Here is a 26746-nt window from a genome sequence, read left to right on the forward strand (position 1 = left end):
ATGTCTCTGGGGATCAGAAAGAGGTGAAAGGCAAATGGTTTTTCTCAAGAACTTCGCTATCCCATTTGAGAATGAAATGCAAAACAATTCACTTGAGCGTTTTATTACTTCTACCCATTTGTCATAACATCTCAGTGCCAGGACATGCATTTGTTCTCTTTCTGTCACATTAATATAGTGAGCAAATATTACTATGTGAATTAAACTGATCAATTGCCAAATATCATTGGGCAAAAGCTGAAGTTTTAATTCTACTGTTACTTTATACAGTTACAGAGCCTTGTTTAGTTTGGGTTGTCAAACAGAACAGCAATCATGAAATTAAACAGGAAGAGCAAATCTTTGGAACTTTGTCACCTTGCAGTGTTTTAGTTTTTTCATTTTGTAATCTTCAAATACCCCAAATGTTGCTTAAAAGAACAACTATTAAGCAGGACAATTAAGGACTGGAGCAAAGTGGAAATGATCAGATCTAACTATTAACAGAAGAAAATGTATTCTGAAAAGGCAATTAAATGCAATTGAGAGTCAGAATATTTTTATATGGAAGAGTATATTGAACGCAGTTTCAACCAAAAGCGGTAGGTGGACTGAATTTTCACATATAGTGATTTCTCTCCAAAAGACCAGCATAAAGATGTGTGAGAGCGAGTTCCGGTGGCGACGCGACGTCGAAAGACAGCCGTTTTCGGGCTGCCCGCTCCGCAGCTGTGTTTTTCCATCGTAAACAGCGCCTATCAGCTGTTTAGATGGATTTGAAGCCCCCTCCTCGGGAGAAGAGGAGGGGGTGAGGCCCCAGGTAGGGGTTGAGCTCTCTGGGGCCGCCTGAGCTGAGAGCTAGGGCGGCTGAAAGATGAGCCCCCCCGAAGCCTGGGTTGCTCCGAGCTGCGCAGCGCCTCTGCTCTGGGATTCTTGGAGCAGAGCCAGGCGTTAGCAACCACCCCTGCCAAAAGGAAATACTTTTGATTATCAAGATGCAGGCAGAGCGGTACAGGAGGTCAAGGTGAAGTGGACTCTTTATTTTTACTCTCTAGCTCAATGGATTTTATAGCTTTAAAGTGAAAGTGCATAATAAGTGAAAGTGGGGGAAGATGGCGGCTAAAACTTCTAAAGCTCTTCGGAATGCGGGGTCTTCCCTGGTGCAAGAGACCTCACTGCAAGCTTTGCTTCCTCCTGCATCTCTCCCGGTATTGACGCTTAAGGATTTACAAGACGCTCTTGGAAAGCACGCACAACTGATGTCTGACATGATGGATGAAAAGTTGAAAAAGCTGGAGGAGAAATTGGAGGAGAAAATGGAGGAGAAAATGGAGAAATTGGAGAAGAAGATGGAAGAGAAGCTGAGAGCAATGAGGGTGGACATCTTGTCTAAGGTTGTATCCGTAGCTAAATGTGTGCTACAGCTGGATATAAAAGTGGAGGATCTCAGTCAAAAGAATTCTATATTAGAAGCAAAGGTATTAGAAAATGAAAATATAAGGGATAAAATGGATGAAGAATTGAGCCTTGTTCAGTATAATCAGATGCAGAATGCTATTAGAATTAGGGGTTTAAAGGAGAATGGTAAAGAAGATTTAAAGCAGCTGATTTCTGAGGCTCTGGAAGGGGTACTGGGCCAGTCAGCATCTGAAATTGAGGGAAATATGGACAAAGTTTTTCGTGTAAATTCATGGATTGCAAGACAGAGGAAGTTACCCAGAGATGTGGTGGTCTATTTTACAAAGAGAGTAATTAGAGATGAAGTCATTCAAGCTGCTTATGATACTAATTTGGTAGTGGCTGAGCAAGAAGTTTTGGTTTTAAAAGAGATTCCTCCGAAGATCCTAAGGAGAAGGAAAGATTTTGCATTTCTAGTACAGGAACTTAAGAAACGTGATATTAAGTTCAGATGGGAGATTCCAGTTGGGTTGGTGACAACGTACGAAGGTAAAAGACATCGTTTGGTTACTGTGGCTCAGGCACGTGATTTTTATAGTAATGTGTTAAAAGCAACCCCCCTATCATTTTTGGAAGTTGCAAAAGGACATGGTGTGGGAAAGTTTCAAGATGTTGCAGACAGACAGATAGAGGACAATGGTGGTGGAGGGGATCAAGCTACAGTCTCATCGGTTGCTGCAGGAGGCCAGAAGATGACGCGTGCCGCCCTAAGAAGAGCGAGACGAGAGCAAGAGCTAGACCAGCAGAAAGTTATGGAATCTTCAAAGTGTGCTTACAATGAAGATGTAGGAGGAGAGCGGTCTAAAGAAGTTTTGGGGGTCATGACAGAGGTGCTCCAAAAGTTTTGGGGCGTTAAGATTGCTGATTAAATTTTTAGATTAGAATGTCAATGGAGTAAAATTATTATAGAGGAGAAAGAAAGTTTTTTTTCTTTTTTTTAATATTTTATACAATTTAAGATTGATGTTATTTGCTTGCTAGAAAAGTATATTAGGGTTACGGACTTAAAGTATGTGTTGAACTAAGAGTGGGTATGTAAGCTCCTAATTAATAACAAGTTGTCTTAGAGATTGCTTAAAAAAATTTTTTTATATATATATACTCTTTTTATTTGAACTTTTATTTGAACTTAAGGATGATTTGGAACTGTGAGACATTTGGCGTGATACACGCAAGAACTATTTTAGATTATAGTTTAGTTTGGTTGGAGATTATTAAGATTAACAGAGATAAGCGCTTTTGGTGCGTAACTGAGAATTTGTTTGGAAATTAGAGAAAGGTGGGAGAATGCAAATAGTAGGTGAAAGTTTTTTTTTCTTTTCCCCCTTTTTTTTTGAAATTAATATGAATAAGGACTGGGATTAAGAAAATTTATTTTGAGTAAAGATCTTTTTTTGTTTTCCTCTTTTTCTTCTCTACTATATTTGTAATATTAATATTGTTTGTACTCATTTTATATGAGCTAGAGAGAGATAGAATTTATAGTTTATTGTTGATAATATAGGGGTGTTTATGTTTGTTTTTTGATTTTATGCCCTGTATTTAGCTCTGGGAAGTCGGGGGGGGGGGGAGGGAGTGGGGGAGAGGGATAGGGGTGGGGGAGGGGGGGATTAAAGTCAAAATGTATTGTAAAACTTTTTAAATAAAAAAAAGATGTGTGAGAGCATGTTTGTGCATAATATGGCTAATATAAATGATTACCAATAACTAAAAATCTCTTGGAAATAAATGTGTCTTGCTTGCTTTCTAGAATCACAACAAACACAACTCAAAAGCCGAAATTATCATACGGTTTGCTTTCCAGACCTCCATCACAGTGCTGTGCATTGCATGTCCTTGTTCCTTGGGCCTGGCTACTCCAACTGCTGTGATGGTGGGCACTGGAGTTGCTGCTCAGAATGGTATTCTAATCAAAGGTGGGAAACCCCTGGAGATGGCACACAAGGTTAATATTGTCATTGCTAATTTACGACTGTTGTTATTAGTCCTAAACTGGAAGCAATTTATTATAGCCTGTGCCACTGTCTTTTTAAACAAACCAAAAAGCAGGCTTTCTGCGTGTTCCTTTGCATACCTACTGATTAGTAGTCGCTAAAATGGTTTCAGAGGCTTGCTGCCTTAATGTGCAGCTTAACTGGAATGTCCAGAATTCAAGTTTTACATAGGGAATAATTCCAGTTTTTGGTCTTCAGAGAGAGAAATACGGTAGTTATTCTGCTCCTGTCCTTGACATTTGGTTTAGCAGTCAAGGACCAAACTGTGAAACTTGGTCAGACATAAATGCAAAGATTGATTTGCATTTAAGACATTAGCAGATCTGTCAGGTAATATTACTAATGGCCCTAACAAAGTCATATACTTCTTAGAGGAAGGTTAGGACAAACTGTTTCTGTATGTGGCCAAGAAAACCCCGTGGATATGTCCATGAGTCACGTTTGACTTGAAAGAGACTTTACCTAACAAAAATGTGAAAAACTGAGAATTTACTTAATAAATTGCTCAAAACTAAAGGAAGGGTAGTAACTTTAAGATTTTGGGAATAGGACAATTCGCTTTTGTCAAAAAAACTTAGATTAATTAGATTGATTGATGAATTAATTATTAGTTAAGATGGCACGTTTGCCATCCATTAAAAAGAGGCACCTTTCCCAAGAAAGAAAAAGGGCACTATCCTGCCAAAGCCTGGGATTACTTTTCTTACCATATGCCCTGCCCTATCAGCAAGCTGGTCCTCTCTGCTACAAGGGAACTATACTCTGGATGTTTCAAATTAGCAAAGTCGTTACTTGTCGATACGACTTCTTCCAGGTGAAGACAGTGATGTTTGATAAAACCGGGACTCTGACTTACGGTGTTCCCAGAGTCATGCGGGTTCTCTTGCTAGGAGACTCAGAAGCTACCCTGCCTCTGAAGAAATTCCTCGCTCTCGTTGGCACCGCCGAAGCCAGCAGCGAGCATCCTCTGGGAATGGCTGTTACTCAGTATTGCAAAGAGGTGCGTTCTTTTCATCGACGTTCAGCCCTGCTTTGGGTGGAAAGTTCTGTCTTGGCATGTAACAAGCTCTAAAATGGTTTAATTATGAAATCTTATATAAAACCCAAGTAGCCTTAAATGTCTCAAATGAGGCAAAAGAATCCACACTGATGTCTCATAGTGATAATTGGTATCCGAAAATTGAACCCTCTCAGTTTAAAGAGCAGAGAGTTAGATAGGAAGTAACACCTCCCTTCTCCCCAGTTCTTTTGGAAAAATAGTAGTGCTTTTTCCTAGGATGCATCTCTTCAAAGTCAATACCACTATTTGAGAAAGCTGCCTTCTTATGGCCAGATATTTGTGGGCATCCACTATTTTTTCAGATTTGTTCTTAAGCATCACTCCTGAGCTGAGTGGAGCCAAGAACATGTACTGCAAAGGGACTCCCTTGGATGTGAACTCCCACCCAATTCCCCTTTAGCTGGCTCAGGGTAATAGCCTGATACAAGAAGGACTTCAGTACTTGAAGGGACAAAGCTGCCAAACCTGATCTAAAATGGAGAGAGGAGATCCCTAGCTCTCTAAAAAAGACAAAACTAGAGTTCCCAGCATCCCTCGCTATTGGCTATCCTGGCTGGGTTACCAAGTATTGCAAGTCAGTAGCCTCATAGGGCCATAATTTGTTAGTACTGTCAAACAGACCTAAGCAAGTTAAGTATCCCCCAAAGCTATAACTACTATTTTTTATTTTATTTTTTTGAAAAAGAGAAGAGCTGCTTTGCCTTGAGAGAATTTGTGACATTTAAGCCAAGTTCAGAATTTCTGTGAGAAACTCTTTATTTTGAACTGTAGAATATTTTTCAAGCCAGTTTATCGTACTAATTTGATTTAAAATTGAAGTAGTATAGTGAGATACATAATTTCTGTTTAAAGTACACTTCATTTTGTACGTGTTTTTCAAGCTTAAATTTGGGGAAGCTATTATTCTAGAAAATAGCTACATATCATATTCACTTTTTATATTCACATTGTCATCATGAGCCAGGGTGGCGCAGTGGTTAGAATGCATTATTGCAGGCTACGTCTGCTGACTGCTGGCTGCTTGCAGTTTGGCAGTTCGAATCTCACCGGCTCAAGGTTGACTCAGCCTTCCATCCTTCCAAGGTTGATAAAATGAGGACCCAGATTGTTGGGGGCAATATGGTGATTATGTAAACCACTTAGAGTGGGCTGTAAAGCATTGTGAAGCAGTATATACCGGTAAGTCTAAGTGCTATTTCTATTTCAGAAAAGCTTTTGCAGTCTGCTTATTGCAGGGGTGTCAAACTCAATTTCACTGAGGGCCGCATCAGCATCAAGGTTGCCCTCAGGGGGCCGGGTGGGTGTGGCTAGAGTGCGTATGGCCTACTGCGTGAGCGTGGCCAGCTCTACATCGTTTGCATCAAAGGTGCCTATGGGGGCCCGGGCAGGAGTGGGACAGATCTGAGGGTCTCTGGGCCAGGGCCAAGGCAGTGGGGGCTGTTCCCTCACTGTTTCCAGGATGGCTTCGTGGGCCACATGAAACCACTTTGCGGGCCGCATCCGGCCCCCGGGCCTTGTGTTTGACATGTCTGGCTTATTGGTTTAAATGTTTCTATTTATGCGTGAACATGAAGCATCTTGCCACTTCAAAGTGATGTTTAAAATATGTATTTTGCAGGAACTTGGCACAGAGATCCTTGGATGCTGTAAAAATTTTCAGACAGTTCCTGGATGTGGAATAAGCTGTAATGTTAGCAGCACTGAAACCGTATTGGGCGATGAGCAGGATATGACCAGTCTTAGCCCTCATATTGATGGCTTTAATAAAGGGGTTAAAGGTCAGATTCCACTCCCCAAAGTAAAAGGTAAGCAAGGTGTTATTTAGAAATGGAGGCGGTTTGCTTAAGGAATTACCTAAGTTACAGTAGGTCCAACCAGCTCATGTTGGCTATGTTCCTGGTTAAAGATGTTAAAAAAACTTTTCAAATGCTCTACCAGTCAAAGCTGTGCCATCTTTCCTTCCTGGTTTCATCTTTTCTAGAAAGGAAAAATATGGAAGAGATGGGGAAAACAGATCAAGATTAGATATTGTTTCTTAGGCTTTTTTTTAAAAAAATGAAGGAAGACCTCATAAAAGCCTCCGAAGGATATTTTTTTAAGGCTTGGATAATAGAGTGCTTTGATCAGTTTAGGAGTTTCAAATTTAGCAAGCAGCAGGCCACTGGCAAAAAGAAGAACAAACGGAACACTGATTTAGATTCAGTAAATCATCTAATTGATAATAGATGCTGTTTAGAAAAGTCTTTTTTAAAAAAAACAAACCTTAGGGTTTGTTGTATTCATCATAAACCTTCCTAAGGTCTACACAGGAAACAATTTTTCAAAAAGGTTGGAGCAATTTGAATGACCCAGAAGACAGAAGGAGAACTAAATGGATGAATATTCCTAAATGGAATATCTCCAGCTTCTGTAAATTGAAATGCTGAGCAACATGAGCAATACAACCAAGTCTGAAGAGCTGTTGCAATTTCATGTTCTTACCCCAGGACAAAAAAAACACCACACGGTCTTTTTCGAAGAAAGCAAAATACCATCAAATCGCCCATTTGTTTGTTAGGCAAGGTAGATGCCCAGGAGTGTTCAATGATTATCTTAATTCCAGTGTTCCAAGTGAAAAGAAGCTTGTCTTAGCCTGGTCAGAATTGTCTGGTTACATGTACTCCATTCTGCATTACAGTTCCCTTTTGACTTGCAGCCAAAAGACCTTTCTTCCCTCTGGAATTCAGTTTTTCTTAGTTCCTGGTTCCTCGTAGTGCCTTTTAAGAAGCTATTTGTTTGGTGTGTACTCTTTCCTATTGTTCTGTACCAGCCTGCTACCGGCCCTGCAGAAAAGGCAGGGACAACCCCTTTACAAACGGCAAGAGGCTGGAACTAAGCCTGCCAAATTTATTAACATAAAACAGAGCAAAACAAGACACGAACCATGAAACAGGAGCTATGAAACAGGAACTATTCAAGCGGTTGCCTTCAGCAAACTAGCCCTCCCACGCATTCCCCTTTTATACAGTTCAGGGCGTGGCTTCTCTCTGCCTCCTTCCAAGGTGCCCCATTGCCTTCCTCTGTTTACTCCTGATTGACTGCCTCCTGCGTCGGGCGTCCTTGAACAGGGCCAGCTGTGGGTCATCTTCATCCACGCTGTCAGGCTCACATAGCTGGGTCTCCGTCGTGACCAGGTGGGAGGGGCCTGGCTGAGGGCTCTCATCAGCAAGCTCTCCAACCCCCTCAGCAAGCTCTTCAACACCCCCCTCCTCCTCTGAGTCGTCTGACCCAACTGCCGAACCCACAGGCTGACCCTGAATCACAACACCTATCTAATTTTAATCATTGCCAAGCAGTAAACAGATCTCACACAAATTTAATTCCACAGCACTGCACTGTCTCAGAACATCTTGAATGTTTTTGAAGAATATTCTGAATTGGCTTAGCCAGACAAGCAAATTGATGTTTTATCATCCTTATCAAGTCATATAGATTGATACCTTTTAAGCAAACAGATTGGAAGGGAAGTTCCTAAGAAACCCTCCCCTGCAGCTTGTAAAAAAAAAAGTCTTTATGTAAATTCTCACAGTTCTGCCTTCTTACATCCGACAGATCCCGCAGTCTCTCAAACGTATTCCGTGTTGATTGGGAATCGGGAGTGGATGAGACGGAATGGCCTGCACATCTCCAGTGACGTTCATGAGGCCATGAGAGATCATGAAATGAAAGGGCAGACAGCAATTCTGATGGCTATAAATGGTAGGCTAACCGATCAGGGTTAAAGGAAGATATGTCTGGACTTCCGAAAAATGTGCAAAGCTATGCTACTGGAATCTTGCTCAGTCCTGTAGCTAAAAAATTCAAATTAAGAAGCCGTTGTATTGTAACATCTTTCCCTGGGCCAGTGCCCTCCGCGTGCATCGAGCATTCGCTTCCCTAATTCCTTCTGTTAACATCACCACTGGGTGTGCTGGATGGAGAACCGCAGGAGATCAAGTCCAGCATCTCCGGCAGACACCGGGGTAGGGAAGGTTACAGTATGGAATACCCACATACAGGCAGTCCTCACTAAATGACCATCCATTCAGTGACAGTTTGAAATTACAACAGCACTGCACAAAGGGACTTATGACCTGTATTCAAAGTTACGGCTATTGCAACACCCATTGCAACCCCATGGTCGCAGTCGATGCACTTCACACTTAACGATGGATTGTCAAGCACCCTGCAGTCATCGCCATTTTCAATCTTCCTCAGTGGTGTAGCGTGGGGGGTGCAGGGGGGGCCAGCCGCACCGGGCGCAACATCTGGGGGGGCGCTCACACTCGCAGCTCTCTGCCCCTGCCTGGCTCACTCACTCTCTCTCACTGCAGTGCTGGCTGTGCGAATCCGATCCGAGCCGCCGGGTCGCCGCCCACTGTGGAGGGGGTGTGTGCCAGGCGTGCGGTGCGGTTAGGGGGCGCAAATTACTTGCCTTGCCCTGGGTGCTGACAACCCACGCTAGGCCACTGATCTTCCTTGCCAGCTTCCCCCAGAAAGTCAACCAGGGAAGGTCACAAGGGGCTGTTGCCTGGCTGGTTCCTGGGGAGCAGTTGAAAAAAGTCCAGCCTGAAGACCTTTTTCAGCCGGCTGAAAGAGCTGCTTGGCAGAGGGACTCCGCCCTGCCTGGGGCCGAAATCAATCTGTCAAGCCAATTTTTTTTTTTGCTCTCAAAAGAGGCTGGCTGAAAGAATCCTTCTGCACACGGAGTGGGGAAAACACCCGTGCTGGGCCGGCTGGCTAAACAAAGCTTGAATCCCAAAGATCCAAGCCCCCTTCAATCTACCCAGAGAAGGAATTTCCTTCACGTAGTGTAAGAGCTGCCTGCCTCTCTTTGGCAGGCAGCTCTTTCAGTCTCTCTTGTCGAACGGAACTCTTTCCCTGTCTATGGAGATTCTCGATCATCCAGGTTGTGATTATCCCAAAGATGCTTGTCCAAAAGGCAACTAGACTTACTTGGTTGTTGTTGTTTTTTGTCCTTTGAAAATGTTTTTCTTCTCATCCAAGAAGCTTCTTTAGTTACAACTGAAGAAGCTTTTTCGGTGATAATCAAAATACTTTCAAAAGAGAGAAGAAAAAAGAAACAAGTAAGTCCAGTTGCCTTGTTTGAAAAAGCACCTTCCCTTGGATCTTTCCAAGCCCTGTTCAGCCTGCCTGCAGAAATAGTTTTCTTCTGCACACAGGATGAAAGGGCTGCCTGGAAACGTTGTCTCTCAGAGCCTTTGTTGTTTTCTCCTCCGGAATCCACCTCTTTCATTAGCATCCTCCTTCTCTCCAGAGGAGAAAACGCCACATACTCTGAGCCTCAGTGTTCTGAAGGCCTGAGTCTTGGAGCCTTTCGGAATACCAGCTTGGTTAGCATCTTCCTCTCCAAAGGAGAAAATGCTAACAATTGACATCCTTCTCATGATGGTTCAGAAGCTCCTTCTCCAAATTGCACAATTTGGAGGAGTCTTCCAAAGCATTGCAATAATGGGGCCCATATGCTGGATGGAGCAGGGCAACAGAAACATAAGTAGACCCTGGTGTAGTGGGGAAGGAGAGAGGTCCCTGCACCGGTGGACCTAGCCAGCTGACACTGCCCAGCCATGGCAGGTTTCCATATTCTGATGGGTATTGGATCTTCCTGGGCCTCCCCATCCCTAGATGCCCCGTGTAGTTGCCACCGACCTATGTGGTCACTTAGCAACTGCAACAGGGAGAGCTTAGATTGCAGTTGTTGAGCAAGGCCATCATGTCGACTCCCCTCCGCCCTGTGCGCGCCCACAGAGAGGGCCTCCTCAGGGTGCCTCCTGTCAAGGAATGTTGACTGGTGGCCCCCAGGGGGAGGGCGTTCTCTGTGGGTGCTCCGGCGTTATGGAATCAACTGCCGGTCGAGCTCCGGATGGCATCAGACCTCCGATCCTTCCGTCGCGGGTTGAAGACCCATTTATTTGAACTAGCGGGTCTGGCCTGATGGGGGTACTTGGGTTTTTTATTGGTTTGTTTTAGTATTCTGGTTTTAACTTGGGCATTAATTTAATTATTTTTTAATGTTTGTATTGGTGTTTATATTTATGCCCTGTGAACCGCCCTGAGTCCCTTTGGGAGAAGGGCGGTATAAAAATCTCAATAAATTAAATTAAATTAAATTAAATGTGGGCACCTCGCTTAATAATCCTAAAAATGTACAACTGAAATTCCAGGCTTGATTGTGATTTCAAGTCAAGGACTATTTCGAGCTTCCCAGAGAAGCCATAACACAGGTCTCATAAATGTAAATAAAGATATGGGTTTTTTGTAGGTGCACTTTGTGGCATGATGGCAATAGCAGACACAGTCAAGCCAGAGGCAGCCTTAGCAATGCACATATTGCAGAATATGGGAGTGGATGTGGTGCTTATTACAGGAGACAATAGGAAAACAGCCAAAGCAATTGCAACTCAGGTATGGTTTCTTGTCGAAAAGGTATGCAAGAGAATTATTAAGCTTTGTTTGGCTCATTGAATGGGTGCTGAATTTGAAGGTAACCATGACTTTCATATTTCTTGGAGGTTCTTACAGCATATAAAACTGATCTGCATTCTACAAAATTGATACAGTGTGACATCAAAATTGGATTCTACCAATTAACAGGCTGAAACAAGTAGCGCTTGCCTCAGGAGACTAAAATTGGGAGGGTATACAATGCAATCATTAAAAATACACGATAATTCTTTATCCTACTGTTCTTCAAGACAAGTCAGGAATATAACATGACATGTTCCCTCCCATCTTTTGCCAAAAGGTCCTGTGAGACAGGGTAGGAACTGACTTGGGGGTCTCATGAAGGTTTGTTACTACATGAGGATTTAAATCCAACTCTCCTTATACTAGCCCAGGGGTGTCAAACTCAATTTCATTGAGGGCCGCATCAGCATTGCGGTTGCCCTCAGGGGGCTGGGTGGGTATGGCCAGGGTGGGTGTGGCCTACTGGGTGGGCGTGGCCAGCTCTACATCGCTCGCATCAAGGGTGCCTATGGGGGCCTGGGCAGGGTGGGTATGGCCAGGGTGGGTGTGGCCTACTGGGTGGGCGTGGCTAGAGTGCGTATGGCCTGGGTGGGCGTGGCCAGCTCTACATCGCTCGCATCAAGGGTGCCTATGGGGGCCTGGGCAGGAGTGGGACAGATCTGAGCGTCTCTGGCAGAAGGAGGGTCTCTGGGCCAGGGCCAAGGCAGTGGGGGCCGTTCCCTCACTGTTTCCAGGATGGCTTCGTGGGCCACATGAAACCACTTTGCGGGCCTGATCTGGCCCCCGGGCCTTGTGTTTGACATGTCTGTACTAGCCTATCAATCTAAGCTAGGGAATTGCAACCCGGTATTCTCAAGATTTTTTTTAGAGTTCACTTCCCATCAGTTCTAGACAGCAGTGCAATACCATGTTTGTCAGGATTCTATTTCAAAAAAGTTGGGAGGGCCCAGATTAATAATTCCTTAGTCCAAATAGTATGTTCTATCGGTTATCTTCCAAGCAACCAGACAGAGAAGGCTAAGAGCTAAGTGTAAGTTTTGTGTGGATGGCAGCCCTGGTATGGGTCATTTCCTCCATACTTACGAGTTACCAGATTTCTAGAGAGAACAGAACAATCCAATACTATACGGCAGACATGTCAAACACAAGGCTCGGGGCCCGAATCCGGCCCACGAAGTGGTTTCATGTGGCCCGCGAAGCCATCCTGGAAACAGTGAGGGAACGGTCCCCACTGCCTTGGCCCTGGCCCAGAGACCCTCCTTCTGCCAGAGACCCTCAGATCTGTCCCACTCCTGCCCAGGCCCTCATAGGCACCCTTGATGCGAACGATGTAGAGCTGGCCATGTCCACTCTGTAGGCCATACGCACTCTAGCCACGCCCACCCAGTAGGCCACGCCCACCCTGGCCCTACCCACCCGGTCCCCTGAGGGCAACCGCAATGCTGATGCGGCCCTCAATGAAATTGAGTTTGACACCCCTGCTATACGGTATCTAAATCTGAGTACTGAATTAAAACCCTTGTTTTAAGATGCGTATGGTTCTTTGTGGAACTTTCTGTGCATGTGATAATATTTTTATAGCTTAAGTTTAAAAATCGCCTCTTACAGATTTGTATTTTTTGTAGTGCTTGTTACTTCTGCCTTTCCTCACCCACCCAAAGCCTTTAAGAAACTAATATTAACGATTCCTCTCTGAAAAAGAGGTTGAATATTTGGAAGCGGTCATGCCGGCTTTATGCCAGCAGTGAGTTTAGGGATGGTATGTCAGCACTTCCTTTCACATTCCTCTGGCTATTTTTGAAAAGAGATGCCAGACCAGATGATTTAAAAGAACTCTAAAGGTAAAGGTAAATGTTCCCCTGCACGTGCGTGCTAGTCGTTTCCGACTCTAGGGGCCGGTGCTCATCTCCGTTTCAAAGCCGAAGAGCCAGTGCTTGTCCAAGGACGTCTCCATGGTCATGTGGCCGGCATGACTAGACGCCAAAGGGGCACAAAACGTTGTTACCTTCCCACCGTAGTGGTCCCTGTTTTTCTACTTGCATTTTTACGTGCTTTCGAACTGGTAGGTTGGCAGAAGCTGGGACAAGTAACAGGCGCTCACTCTGCTATGCGGCACTCGGGATTCGACCTGCCAAACTGCCGACCTTCTGATCGACAAGCTCAGCGTCCTAACCCACTGAGCCACCGCGTCCCTAAAAGAGCTCTAAACCTGCTTTAATGTATTTTTCTTCCAAGGGATTTTCTTTTTTTTTATAAGACATAGATTCCAACAAGAGGGTGTTTTCCTGTATCTAGGTTGGGATCAGAAAAGTATTTGCTGAGGTTCTCCCATCTCACAAAGTAGCCAAGGTTCAGGAGCTCCAAACCTCTGGAAGAAAAGTTGCCATGGTTGGAGATGGGGTCAACGACTCACCAGCGCTGGCCCAGGCTGATGTTGGCATTGCTATCGGAACAGGCACAGATGTCGCCATTGAAGCCGCAGATGTTGTGCTGATTCATGTGAGCTTACAAAACGAAAAGTGGTGATGGGGAGGTAGGGGGAGATTCCTAGGACTTTCTGAGAAATTGGAACAAAAAAAATCCCCTCTTTTTTTGGTACAGAATAATTTGCTTGATGTGGTTGCAAGTATCGATCTATCCAGGAAGACAATGAAGAGAATCCGAATAAACCTAATCCTGGCCTTAATATACAACCTCATTGGCATACCCATAGCAGCAGGTAAATTATTTGTACTGGGGTTCTCAAGCAGAAGGGCTGATGGAAGGTAAATAAGAAATTTGTTACTAGTTTAAGTGGGATTGTTTTTCCTTTTAAGAGTTGTCTTAAAATGTTATGTCCCATCCTTAATTATTTGAAAGCAAAAGAAGGAGACAGAAAAATGTAAGAGAAGGAAACTCGGTGTTATGTATGCAGGCATCTGCATAGCAACAGCCATCAGGGGGCGTGGCCTGGACAGTTTCGGCGGGAAACCTAGGGCCAACCCCATTGGCTGTTAGCTTACCTGGCCAGGTATATAAGGAGGCCAGGTAGCCCTCATTCCTCAGTTCACTTCCCCTTCCAATAAAGAGCTGAACTCACACACCGGCTGGCGTCTCTCTTGCGTCGGACCCACTACACAATAGTGGCGACGAAGGTGGGATTGCTGCCGACCAAGAGCTGGAGTCACTGGGGAAACGCTCCGCGAGCTAAAGGGAAAGGCATTTTTCCTTCTTCCCCCCACGACCGCCAGCCGAACCGGCAACGCCAAGCGCCACATCCACGAGCAACTGCCGCCATGGCTAGAGCCGGAAAACCCCGCGAATTCGAGACCCGCCGCCCCGAAACCTGGACCCGTTACCTGGCTCATGTTGAACTGTACATGCGGTTCAATCAGATATCGGAAGACGGTGCAAAGGCAGCCGCCCTGCTCTGCCTTGGGGGACCAGCGCTGCTGGAAGTCGCCGCGAACCTGTTCCCCCAGGAGGCCAGCAACACCGTCGCGTACCGAGACCTCGTGGCCAGGCTCAACGCACATTTCAGGCCCCGGCGCTCCAAGGTGGCCGCACGGTCACAATTCGAGAAAAGGGACCAACGCCCCGACGAGACCGGCGCTGACTTCCTCGCCGCCCTACGGGAAGCTGCCGTCACTTGCAGGTTCACAAATTTGGAGGAGCGACTACGGGACCGGCTGATTTGCGGCCTACGCGACAGGCGGTTGCAGGAGCGCCTGTTCGAAAGAGAGGAGGTCTCTCTCCAGGAAGCCGAGGACGCCATCCTAGCCCACGAAGCAGCCTGCGGGGCCGTCCAAGCCTGCCAGGGAACCCGGCCCGGCAACCAGGCAACCAGCGTCCACCGGCAAGGGGCCACAGAGGAGGACGACCTGAGCATCGACCTCCTCCAGCGGAAGTCGACCCCCGACCAGCGAGCCAGATGCCCAGACAGGCCCAGGCCTCCCAGCAACACTGCCGTTCCCCAGAGGTGCGCAGGGTGTGGTGGGAACCACATGCGCAGCCTCTGCAAGTTCCGGTCCGCCACGTGCCGGGCCTGCAAGAAAGCAGGCCACATAGCCGCCGTCTGCCGTAGCCGCCACCCCCGAGAGGAGATCCATGAGCTGCAGCCGGAGGAACCGCCGTTCGAAGGTACTGGGGCCCCCACCAAAACAAAAATTGGCTATGTCGAGAGCCGGCTGGCCATTAACCACACGGGTAGCCGCCGGCTGCTCAAACCCAAAATTAGATTAACAATCCGTTTGCAAGGTGTCCCTTGCAGCATGGAGCTTGATTCCGGATCAGCGGTCTCGATTATTTCGGACGAGACCCTTAACCACATAATTAGCCGGAGCAAGCAACGGATTAAATTACGGCCTACTAAATTAACCCTGACCGATTTTCAGAATTCGCCGGTCAAGGTGAAGGGGGAGGCCACCATTTCAGTGGGGTTTAAGGGTCGTGAAGGGCACCTGGACGTTGTAGTGGTAGAGGGCCGCAGAGCCAGCCTGGTCGGCCTGGACTGGTTTGAGGCCCTGGGAATCTCAGTATCCGGGATCCATCGGATCCAGGGGGACTCCGTTGAGGCCGTTTGCCGGGAGTTCGCCGACGTCTTCGACGGGTCATTAGGCAAGTACACCGGGGCCCCCATATCGTTCAAGCTTAACTCGAACGTCTCCCCCGTAAGTGTTCGGCCGCGGCGAGTCCCGTTTGCGCTCAAACACAAAATCGAGCGCAAACTAGACAAGTTGGTGGCCCAGGGAATCTTAGAGCCTGTAGATGGAGGGGAGTGGGAAACCCCCATCGTGACCCCCCTCAAATCCAACAGGGAAATAAGGATCTGCGCCGAGTATAAGTGCTCGGTGAACCGCGCCCTAAACCCACACGCTTACCCGGTTCCCACGGTCAGCCACGTTCTCGCTTCCCTCCAAGGCGGCGCCATTTTTGCAAGGCTCGATCTTGCACAGGCGTACCAGCAACTCACGGTCACTAGGGAAACAGCTGACATCCAAACCATAGTAACCCATAGGGGGGCGTTCCGGGTGAACAGGCTGCAGTTTGGAGTCAGCGTTGCTCCCGGCATTTTCCAGGAGGTTATGGAAAAGACACTCAAGGGCATTCCAGGAGTCTGCCCCTATTTTGATGACATCCTGATCGCAGGAGCATCAGCAGAGGAACTGGCAGGGAGGCTTAGGGAAGTGCTGGCAAGGCTGCGCACAGCTGGCCTCAAACTCAAAAAGGAAAAATGCAGCATAGGCGTTCCTTCCACAGAATTTTTGGGGTTCAGAGTAGACACCAGGGGAATCCACCCCACAGAATCCAAGGTGAGGGCCATCAAACTAGCACCCACACCCAAGAACAAAGCAGAGCTTCAGGCATTCCTGGGTCTGCTGAATTTCTACCATACATTCCTCCCACACAAGGCAGCCATCGCTGAACCTCTCCACAGGCTGCTAGACAAACAGGCAACATGGGCCTGGACGGCCACCTATGATCAGAGCTTCAAGGCCCTGAAGGCATTGCTGTCGGACAAGTCCACAGTAACCCATTTCATCGAGTCCAAGCCCATTTGTATCGCCTGCGATGCATCCCCTTATGGTGTGGGCGCTGTCCTAAGCCACCTTGAGCCCAACGGGGCACAAGTCCCCATAGCATACTATTCTAGGACACTGTCTGGAGCAGAAAGAAACTACGCCCAAATAGACAAAGAAGCCCTGGCAATCGTGGCAGGAATCAAGAAATTCCACAATTACTTATATGGCAGGGAGTTCACTGTCTTCACGGACCACAAACCACTCCTGGGCCTGTTCACCACAGACAGGCAAACCCCCCAGATTCTGTCCCCCAGGATGCTCCGGTGGTCCATCTTCCTTGCAGCATACAATTGCAAGCTGGTACACAAGCCAGGGAAGGAGATGGGCCACGCAGACGGTCTAAGTAGGCTCCCCCTAGACACACACGACCCAGACCCAGCACCAGCCACACAGATCCTAGCCCTGCAGGAACTACCCGAGTGCCCAGTTCTTGCCAAGGACATTGCCAGCCACACAGCCACAGGCAACATCATGGGCAGGGTGCACTCATGGGTTTGCACAGGGTGGCAGGACAAATCCCCGGGACCAGAGTTTCAGGCCTATTTCATTAGACGCAATGAAATCTCCACACACAAAGGGTGCCTCCTTTGGGGTAGCAGGGTCATCATTCCACCCGCACTATGCGCCAGGGTATTGGACTCCTTACACGAAGGGCACCCGGGGGTGGTCAGGATGAAGGCACTGGCTAGGAGCTACCTCTGGTGGCCCGGGTTGGACAAGGAGGTTGAGGATCGGGTCAAGGCCTGTTATACGTGCCAGAGATCCAGGCCAGAAGTGCCACATGCACCAGTACACCGGTGGGAGGCCACACACACGCCATGGTCCCGCATTCACATTGACTATGCCGGGCCATTCCAGGGTCAGCTATTTTTAGTAGTGGTGGACAGTCACTCCAAGTGGTTAGAGGTAGTCCCTGTCCCCAACATGACCTCGGGGAGGACAATCCAGGTGCTCAGAGCTCTCTTTGCCACACACGGCCTCCCCGACGTAATTGTGTCTGATAATGGGCCTCAGTTTACTGCTGCTGATTTCCAGGCATTCTTGAAGGCGAACTGGATTAGGCACGCCACCTCTGCGCCTTTCCATCCATCTACCAACGGGCAGGCCGAACGGATGGTAAGGACGACCAAAGACGCACTCCGGCGCATCATCAGCGGGGACTGGCACCACAGACTGGCCAAATTTTTACTAGCCCAACACACAACACCATGCGTGGCTACCGGCAAGAGCCCAGCAGAACTGCGATGGGGACGGCGCCTCATCACCAAGCTGGACCGCCTACACCCAGACCGGGTAGCAGCCGAAACCGGTAGGGCAACATCACCATCACCACCAGCATCACTACCATCACCATTGCCATCATCACCCACACACAGGGTCCTCAACCTGGGGGACCTGGTCTGGGCAAGGAACTATGGGGCTGGACATCCTTGGGTTCCGGGGACAGTGGTCGGGAAAACAGGACCCCTTTCGTACATTGTAGGGGTGGAGGGGGACAGACGCATAAGGCGACACATCGATCAGCTCAGAGGAAGAGTCCCTGAGCGCGTCACACACGTCCCTGAACTCAACGCACACGATCAACAGGAGGACCACACTCCAAGAGGGGTCAACCCAGCTGAGGACGTCACAGGGCAGGGACCAGAGGAGGAGGATTTCCTGATGCCGGCTCCTTGCAGCCCTGCACAAAGGCCTCAGGAACCCACGGTCCAAGCCCAGGGGCCAAGCACACCCAGATGATCCACCCGTCCACACAGGACACCAGCCTACCTGTCGGACTATGTGTGCAAGTGACCCTCACACAAGGACACCACTGTTTTTTTATATATATACTCATAGTTATAGTAGTTGCATGTTGTTGTTGTTGTTATGTGGGTCTTCTCTAGGGGGGGAGGGGTGTTATGTATGCAGGCATCTGCATAGCAACAGCCATCAGGGGGCGTGGCCTGGACAGTTTCGGCGGGAAACCTAGGGCCAACCCCATTGGCTGCTAGCTTACCTGGCCAGGTATATAAGGAGGCCAGGTAGCCCTCATTCCTCAGTTCACTTCCCCTTCCAATAAAGAGCTGAACTCACACACCGGCTGGTGTCTCTCTTGCGTCGGACCCACTACACAATACTCACATCTCAGGACCCTACTGGTTTTGTTGAGTGCTTAAGAAGGAAAATGGACTGTGGTGAAAAAGCTTTTGGCTTAATTAATAATATACTCTTCAGCAGCCTTCTTATGGCGCTGCCTAGTGTTTGATTTTGACCGGCTCAAGGTTGACTCAGCCTTCCATCCTTCTGAGGTCGGTAAAATGAGGATCCAGATTGTTGGGGGCAATTATGCTGACTCTGTAAACCACATCGAGAGGGCTGTAAAGCACTGTGAAGCGGTATATAAGTTTAAGTGCTATTGCTAATGCTAAGCAATTGGATTTTAATGTCAAAAATATTCTAGTTTACATAACTTTGGCTCGTCTTGTTTGCGGATGCCGACTAGGGCTTTATGAAAGTGGAAGTCCAATGCCTCTGGAAGACAATAAATTGGCTGATGTAAAGTCCCTCTGATAATTGCATGTCAACTGTGAGCTCCAGTTGTACTGACCTGATATTATTCTGAGCATGAAAAATAGAAAGCAAACAATAAATTTGTGGGAGAAGAAATAAACAAACACCAAACATAATTCCATTTTGCAGCAGACTCCTCAGCTTTGAGCAGGCAGGTGATAAGAAAATGATCTAAGACTAAATTCTGCATTCTTAGAGATGCCTACATATAACTTTGTTTAAGCAACATTCTAAGTCGTGTCTAATTTTTTTGTGTCAGGAGCATTTATGCCTCTAGGACTTGTGCTACAGCCATGGATGGGGTCAGCTGCAATGGCTGCATCTTCAGTGTCCGTATTACTCTCTTCCCTGCAGCTAAAGTGGTAAGTTGAGATGTGTTTGAATAGTAGTAGCTCGGGTTGGTCGTTGGGCTGTTGGTTTGATCTCCGAGCTTGGCGATTTGGCTGCAAACATTTCATCTCCATTTGGGGGGACATCTTCAGTGTGCTTTGAATTGTCTGTCAGAGCACTGGCCTTTAAATACCTTTTTGTGTGATGTGGTAAGTCATCTCCCAGTCCTGAATGAATGAGCAATGCCCAGTCACCAAATAAACTTGCGGTATTCTTTTCTAAAAACTGTTAATTCTAGGCTATTAATAATAATCAAGGCAGACGGTGCCTTTCTTCTACCTCTGCCCAGCATCATGCTGGAACTTTCTAAATAAGTTTGCTTGAAGAGGACTGACAACTTCTAAACATGGGCCATAGTTGCAGTGGGCTAGTCTGGTTCTAAGAATCAAAATACTGAGCAAATGCCTTCAACTGCAGGTAGTTTTTAACTTATAACTACAAATGGAACCAGAGTTTTGATCATGTCATGGTGATCATAAGTCGAGGAATCCACTTGACCGGATTAAATTTTGCAACTGTTTTTATAGCAGTTAAGTGAATCCTGCAGGCGTATGTCTATATCAGTTCTCTCGGATGGGTACTTGCTACAAACTAAATCCCAGAAACTGATAAAAAAACAAATGTGTGGTCACAGGACTAGGGGACATTGCCTGAAATGTGCTCATGTGACCATGGGGTGGGAGTGGGGGCAACATTTTGTGATAAAGAAGTGCTTTGTGAACTGCAGTGCACCCTTCCAAGGCCATCTTAACTCCAAGTGGTCATTAAACGACTGGTCGTTAAGTTGAGAACCAACTTTAGCACTGTTGACATGTTGGTGCAAGACATGATTGATATTGGTGATAATGCAGATTGTGGCTGCTCCACCCGCTTTGCTTGATGTTTTTCACAAATTAGGCACTCAGCAATCCAAAATCAAGCCATGGATTAATTAACAAATCAAGAGCTCTTCTGGCTAGAGAAACCTGGTCCTTATATTTTCTTCAATTCAACAGTCCCATTTCTTAAATAGACTTGTGATTTACAGATTATAGGTAGTCCTTGACATACACAACTACAACTGAGCCCCAAATTTCTGTTGTTAAGTGAGACATTTGTTAAGTGAGTTTTGACCCCTTTTACGACCTTTCTTGCCACACCTTGTTAAGTGAATCCCTGCAGTTTTTAGTAACATGGTGGTTAAGCGAATCTGCCTTCCCCATTTATTTATTTATTTTTATTTTTATTTTATTTTAATCCCATTTATATCCCGCCCTTCTCCGAAGACTCAGGGCAGCTTACAATCTAAGCACAAATTAAATGTGCTTAGCAATAGCCTTCATTCTATGTATATGCCTGCTTATTAGGGCTTTTGCCCCCCCCCAAGCGGCATTATTACGAAGTCAGCTTAATTGCCCCCAACAATCTGGGTCCTCATTTTACCTACCTCGGAAGGATGGAAGGCTGAGTCAACCTTGAGCCTGGTGGGACTCGAACCTGCACTAATTGCAGGCAGCTGGTGTTACTTAAGGAGGCATTAGCCCACTGCTCCAGCAAGGCTGCACCATGCTTGTCACTCCAACCGTCCTAAATATGAACCAGTTGCCAGGCATCTGATAGTTTGATCACATGACCATGGGGACGATGCAACAGCTGTAAGTGTGGAAAACTTTTGTTACTTTTGTCAGTGCCATTGTAACTTTGCACAGTCACTAAATGAACTGTTGTAACTGAGGACTACCTGTACTAGTATTTGCTAGGCAGCTGTCATATCCAACTCTGTGCTTCTATTGGACATATGTTTGTTTGTATTTGTTCTGTTTCCATAGCTACAAGAAAACTGTCCTGGAAAAATATGAAGCTGAGGCTCAAGGCTGCATGAAGCCACTGACTCCTTCCCAAGTTAGTGTCCATATTGGGATGGATGACCGGAGACAAAGACCTACCAAATTAGCCACCTGGGATAATATCAGTCAAGTGTCTCTCTCTTCCCTGACTTCAGACACGGCGTCAGTTGACTTGGAGGCTGAAGCAGACAAATGGTCACTACTCACCAACAATCAGGATGAAGACCACTATATTTAAAAGATATAATCTGATACCGAGCAGCAGGTTTCAACGATGGGACTAAGAGAGGCTTAAGATTCTGTTTCTGGAGCATCTACAGAGAAGTGTGTTTGGTGTGCACTGGCTGCCTGTTCTCATTTGAATGGAGGAGTGTATCTTCAGCTGATCCTGGTGGCTCCTGGATTAGGTTAGGGGCTAATTATAATGTGTGTATCAAACTACAGAGCAGTGCTTGCATTTCAGTACCAAATACTGAATACTACATGTTTAGATCAATATCAGAAGAACCACATTCTCATAAAGGTCAGAATAAGGTTGTTGAAATGAACGATCAGGCTGATTATACTTGAGGGCGGGGCATGGAGGAGAAGTAATCATACTCTTGAGGATATGCTGTGTATTCACGTTTTGCAGCCTGTTTTTACTGCTTTGTCTTAAAGGAGGCAAAGTAAAAGAGAAGCACACAACCTTCAGGCTTATTCATATGTGCATTTTATAATACTGGATCAAGCAGTGTATGGAAAGTTGTTTCATATATTTTCTTTCCTCTTAATGATGCTGAATCCCCTGTTCTGTATCTCCCTCAAATTCCATAAAAAGGAAAATGTTTCTTGTTTCAGAAGGCAACAAAAATAGAGTATTCTTAGGCTTGGCAGTTCCCTAAACATTCTAATTAGAATTTATATTTATCTTTTTTTAATATTGGAATTAGAGCAGTGCCCCCAATTATTGAAAAATAGATATGGAAGGTGTTTTTTTTAATATAATTAAACAAATTCTAGTAAATAAATCCATTCTTTTTCCTACATGAAATAAATAAACCCATCTTTATATACACAGTTCAAAAAATAATTATTTACAATATCTAATTTCTTCTGTAATTCCTTTTATAATTTCATCCAATTTTTCATTGCACTTCATGCAGTTCAGTTGTTGTGGCATCTTACCTTAAACAATAAATCCACATTTGCCATTTGTTTATAAAATCTGCACACTTTAATTCAAATTACCATCAGAAGAGGGGAGGGGATGAATATTTGTAATGAACCTGGCACGATGGCTCAGAAATTTTCATAAATAATGAAAGCTTTTATACAATAGCAAATGCTGGGAGTGTTTGAAACTTGGAATGTGGAAAGGGACAAGCAGCTGAAATCATTGCTTCGCCATGGAACTCTGTGTTGTATTTAGTTTATATCAAAATTGCGAAACAAAGTTGCCCAGTGTGTAAGAGCTGGGGATGGTGAATTGTGGAATTTTATATTCCTGAAATGGAATATTTAAATCCGGTGATTCCATCACCAGTGGTGGCGCTCTTATAGTCTTCAGGTATTCTTATGATGATTGTTTTATGTTATATTAATATTTCTATACCGCCCTTCTCCCGAAGGACTCAGGGTGGTGAACAGGGCAAGAATAAAAATACAGGGTTACAAAAGTTAAAAAATGATTAAATACATGCCCATATACTAAAAATACATCTTAAAACCCCAATAAAATGACAATAACAACCCCCCCCCAGTCCCCTCATCAGGCCAGGCCAGCTTGTTCAAAAAAGTGTGTTTTTAGCTCGCGGCGAAAGGAGCGAAGATCGGGCGCCGTCCGGAGCTCAACCGGTAGCTGATTCCATAGCTCCGGGGCGCCCACAGAGAAGGATCTCCCCCTGGGGGCCACCAATCGACATTCTCTGACCGGTGGCACCCTGAGGAGGCCCTCTCTGTGGGAACGCACAGGGCGGAGGGAAGTTGATGCCGGCAGCAGGTGTTCCCTAAGGTACTCCGGACCCCTGCCATGTAGGGCTTTGAACACCATTACTAGTACCTTGAATCTCACCCGGAAGGCAACTGGTAACCAATGCAGCTCACGGAGCAGCGGTGTAACGTGGGAGTATCGGGAGACTCCCAACACAACTCTCGCGGCTGCATTCTGTACCAGTTGGAGCTTCCGGGTGGTCCTCAAGGGCAGCCCCATGTAGAGAGCGTTGCAGTAGTCTAGTCGAGAGGTCACGAGTGCGTGAGTGACCGTGCATAGATCATCCCGGCTTAGATAGGGCCGCAACTGGCGCACCAGGCGAACCCGGGCAAAAGCCCCCCTAGTCACAGCCCCTATGTGGTCTTCCAAGGTGAGCCGTGAATCTAGGAGGACTCCCAAGTTGCGAGCCCTATCTACGGGGGCTAATAGTTCACCCCCCATAGAAAGAGGTGGAATATCCGAATAAACCCGGGATGAAGGTATGCAAAGCCACTCAGTCTTGTCGGGGTTGAGTTGAAGTCTGTTCCTCCCCATCCAGACCCGAACCGCCTCCAGGCAACGGGACATCACGTTGAGGGCATCACTGGGGTGGTTTGGGGTTGAAAGGAAAAGCTGCGTATCATCAGCATACTGATGATACCCAACTCCAAAGCCACGAATGATCTCACCCAGCGGTTTCATATAGATGTTGAACAGGAGAGGCGAGAGGACTGACCCCTGAGGAACTTCACAAACGAGAGACCTCGCGGTCGACCTCTGCCCTCCTGCCAACACCGACTGCGAACGTCCCTGGAGATAGGAGGAGAACCACTGTAAGACCGTGCCTCCCACTCCCAATCCCCTGAGACGCCGCAGCAAGATACCATGGTCGATGGTATTGAGAGCCGCTGAGAGGTCTAATAGGACTAGAACAGAGGAATATCCCCTGTCCCGAGCCCTCCAGAGATCATTCACCAGCGCAACCAATGCCGTCTCCGTGCTGTGCCCGGGCCTGAAACCCGATTGGTACGGGTCTAGATAATCCGCAACGCCTGGAACCTCTGGGGATCCATTAAGCGTCTGGGGCGGTACCATTTAATTGGTTCCACGCACCCACGGCGGGGGGTGGCAAAATGGAAGACCAGCCGCAGGAGATGATGATCGGTCCATGACAGGGGCATAACAATTGGGGAGCCCCCACCAAGATCATCTAACCACCGTCCAGATAAGAAAACTAAGTCAAGGGTGTGGCCTCCCTCATGAGTTCGTCCCGAAATTACTTGCGTCAGGTCTATGGCCATCATGGAAGCCATGAACTCCCGAGCCAACTCAGATGATCCTCCCAGCGATGGTAGATTGAAGTCCCCCAAAACTATAAGTTTCGGGAACTCAATCACCAACCCAGAGAGGACATCGAGAAGCTCAGGCAGGGCTGATGCTGTGTGACTAGGCGAAAGGTACACCAGCAGCAAGCCCAACTGCGCACCAGGGCCGCATCTCAAAAAGAGAGACTCACACCCGACTATCTGGGGAACGGTGGCCTCCCGCGGACACAAGGTCTCCCTCATGACAACAGCCACACCCCCGCCCCTACCCTGAGCCCGAGGCCGGTGTAGCACCCGGAAACCTGGTGGGCAAAGGTCAACCAGAGGAATCCCACCCTCTGGGCCCAACCAAGTCTCCGTGATGCAAGCCAGGTCTGCCTGCTCACCCTCGACCAAGTCGCGGACGAGAGGAGCTTTATTAGCGACAGACCTGGCATTCAAGTACACCAGCCGGAGCTCAGGAGGCTGCACATCCTCACTCCCGGGACCTCGGGACGGAGCCCTGATTGTCTGTCGAATGGCATTGGGATAGTGATAGAAATACTTTCCTTATTCCAAACATACTCAATCTTGCCATCACTATAACACAATATCACCTGCTGCGAGTTTAAAATGCATATTAAAACGTATCTATTTTAGCTAGAGTCTGCAAGCAAAGAATGGAAACCCCAAAGGTGCTTTTTCAAAAAAGCAACTGGACTTTCCTGGGGTTTGTTTTGTTCAGAACTGAAGATGCTTCTTGGATGAGAAGCAAAACGTTTAAAACCAAGAAATTCCACTTGCTTTTTGAAAAAGCACCTTTGGGACAACCATGACCTGGAAGACTGAGAATCTCCATTAAACAAGAAATATGGAGAGCGATACTTCCGCGGGTGATTCTCTCCCAGCAGCATTGCAGAAAATAACGAGAGCCCCTTGAAATTGTGACTCTTCTTTGTACTACTGTAGTTCACCAATTGCTTCACTTCATCTACTGCATTGTAGCTTACCAAAGAAACTTCAAAATTAGCCTGAAAATAACATTTGCATTCCTTTGTGAAATTCTCATTTAAGCTCTGTTCTAGGAATGGTTACTCAAGACAAAGCTACTTGTAGCTACTATACTGCACTTGTGCGCTGCCCAAATTCATTGCCCATGAAGATGTAGTGAATCACAAGATCGTTCTCAGCCCCCTGTGTAACGGCCTGGGCAACCTGCAGGTGAATACTAGGGAAAGAAATGTGTCACATTTGCATCCTCCCTAAGGAGTTTCTCTAGCTTTGAAAACTGAATAAAAATGGAAGGAAGACTGAGAAGTATCTGATTTAACTTTTCTTAGTGCAAATGAGGATAATAACAAAAATAATTGTTGGGATAGTTGGTTGGTAAAGCCTTGTTCAAATACTGTATATCTCAGGATTGTAAAGTCTCCAAATCAAAGCAAATAGGTGATAATAAAGGAAGTTTGCTTCCCCCTGCTGTGTTTTTTTCTTTAAAAATGTTATAATTTAATGTTGGTTGGGACTTGTTTCCTGGAGGCAGGGATAACATTCATCGGTTTCTGTACTGAACAAGAAGTGTAACTTGGAAGCAGACAAGCAGCAGCTTTCCAGACATTGTATTAACACTCTCTGTAGTAAAGCTTAGAGTCTGGGAGGCAGGAAGTGAAGTTCCCTATGATCTGACAACTGCTAAAGACTTTGTGGACATTATCCTTTGCAGAATTACAGTCTCCTGGTATGAATGCTTCATATGACTACTTCCATAAAAATTCTACAACAATAACTCTTCCACAAGAATTGGGACACACCAATGAAAACATTATTGTGGGTGTTAAGGAATTTTGTTGTGCAGAGGTCTCCTTGTGCTACCAAAGAGTTGCACAGACAAGGAAGGGTACTGAGAGCAGTAAGAGTCACACAGTAACCACAAGAGTACACTGAGTTGTAAAAGCAAAAAGTAGTTTACTTTTGAGGTGGTGTAAAAACAAAAATGCACAGTCAAAAATAAACAGTCCAGGTCATACACAATAGCAACGGTCCAAGGAGTAATCCAAAATACAAAGTCTTCTTACTGGTCCAGAGGTCAATACACAGTTCAGGTTTATCACAGTAACAGAGCAAAAACAGTAATAGTAGAGAGCAGTGAATTCAGAGAGAGAG

At 46.4% G+C, this 26746-nt stretch overlaps 1 protein-coding gene across 1 annotated transcript in view; it reads left to right on the plus strand.

Moving 5' to 3' along the window:
* Positions 1-22251, plus strand: part of ATP7B (ATPase copper transporting beta) — a gene marked incomplete at its 5' end in the record, with an annotated part of 44737 nt that extends 22486 nt beyond the window's left edge. Inside the window, 9 exons of the mRNA XM_083371044.1 lie at positions 3188-3382; positions 4246-4431; positions 6110-6227; positions 8023-8229; positions 10793-10935; positions 13294-13497; positions 13600-13717; positions 19372-19474; positions 21311-22251. Coding sequence (XP_083227170.1) covers positions 3188-3382; positions 4246-4431; positions 6110-6227; positions 8023-8229; positions 10793-10935; positions 13294-13497; positions 13600-13717; positions 19372-19474; positions 21311-21566 — 1530 coding nt within the window. The 3' untranslated portion in view covers positions 21567-22251. The remainder of the gene's footprint in view (positions 1-3187; positions 3383-4245; positions 4432-6109; positions 6228-8022; positions 8230-10792; positions 10936-13293; positions 13498-13599; positions 13718-19371; positions 19475-21310) is intronic.
* Between the last annotated feature and the right edge of the window lie 4495 nt (positions 22252-26746).

Source organism: Vipera ursinii, assembly GCF_947247035.1.
Source record: "Vipera ursinii genome assembly, chromosome: 1".
Classification (NCBI taxonomy): Eukaryota; Metazoa; Chordata; class Lepidosauria; order Squamata; family Viperidae; genus Vipera; species Vipera ursinii.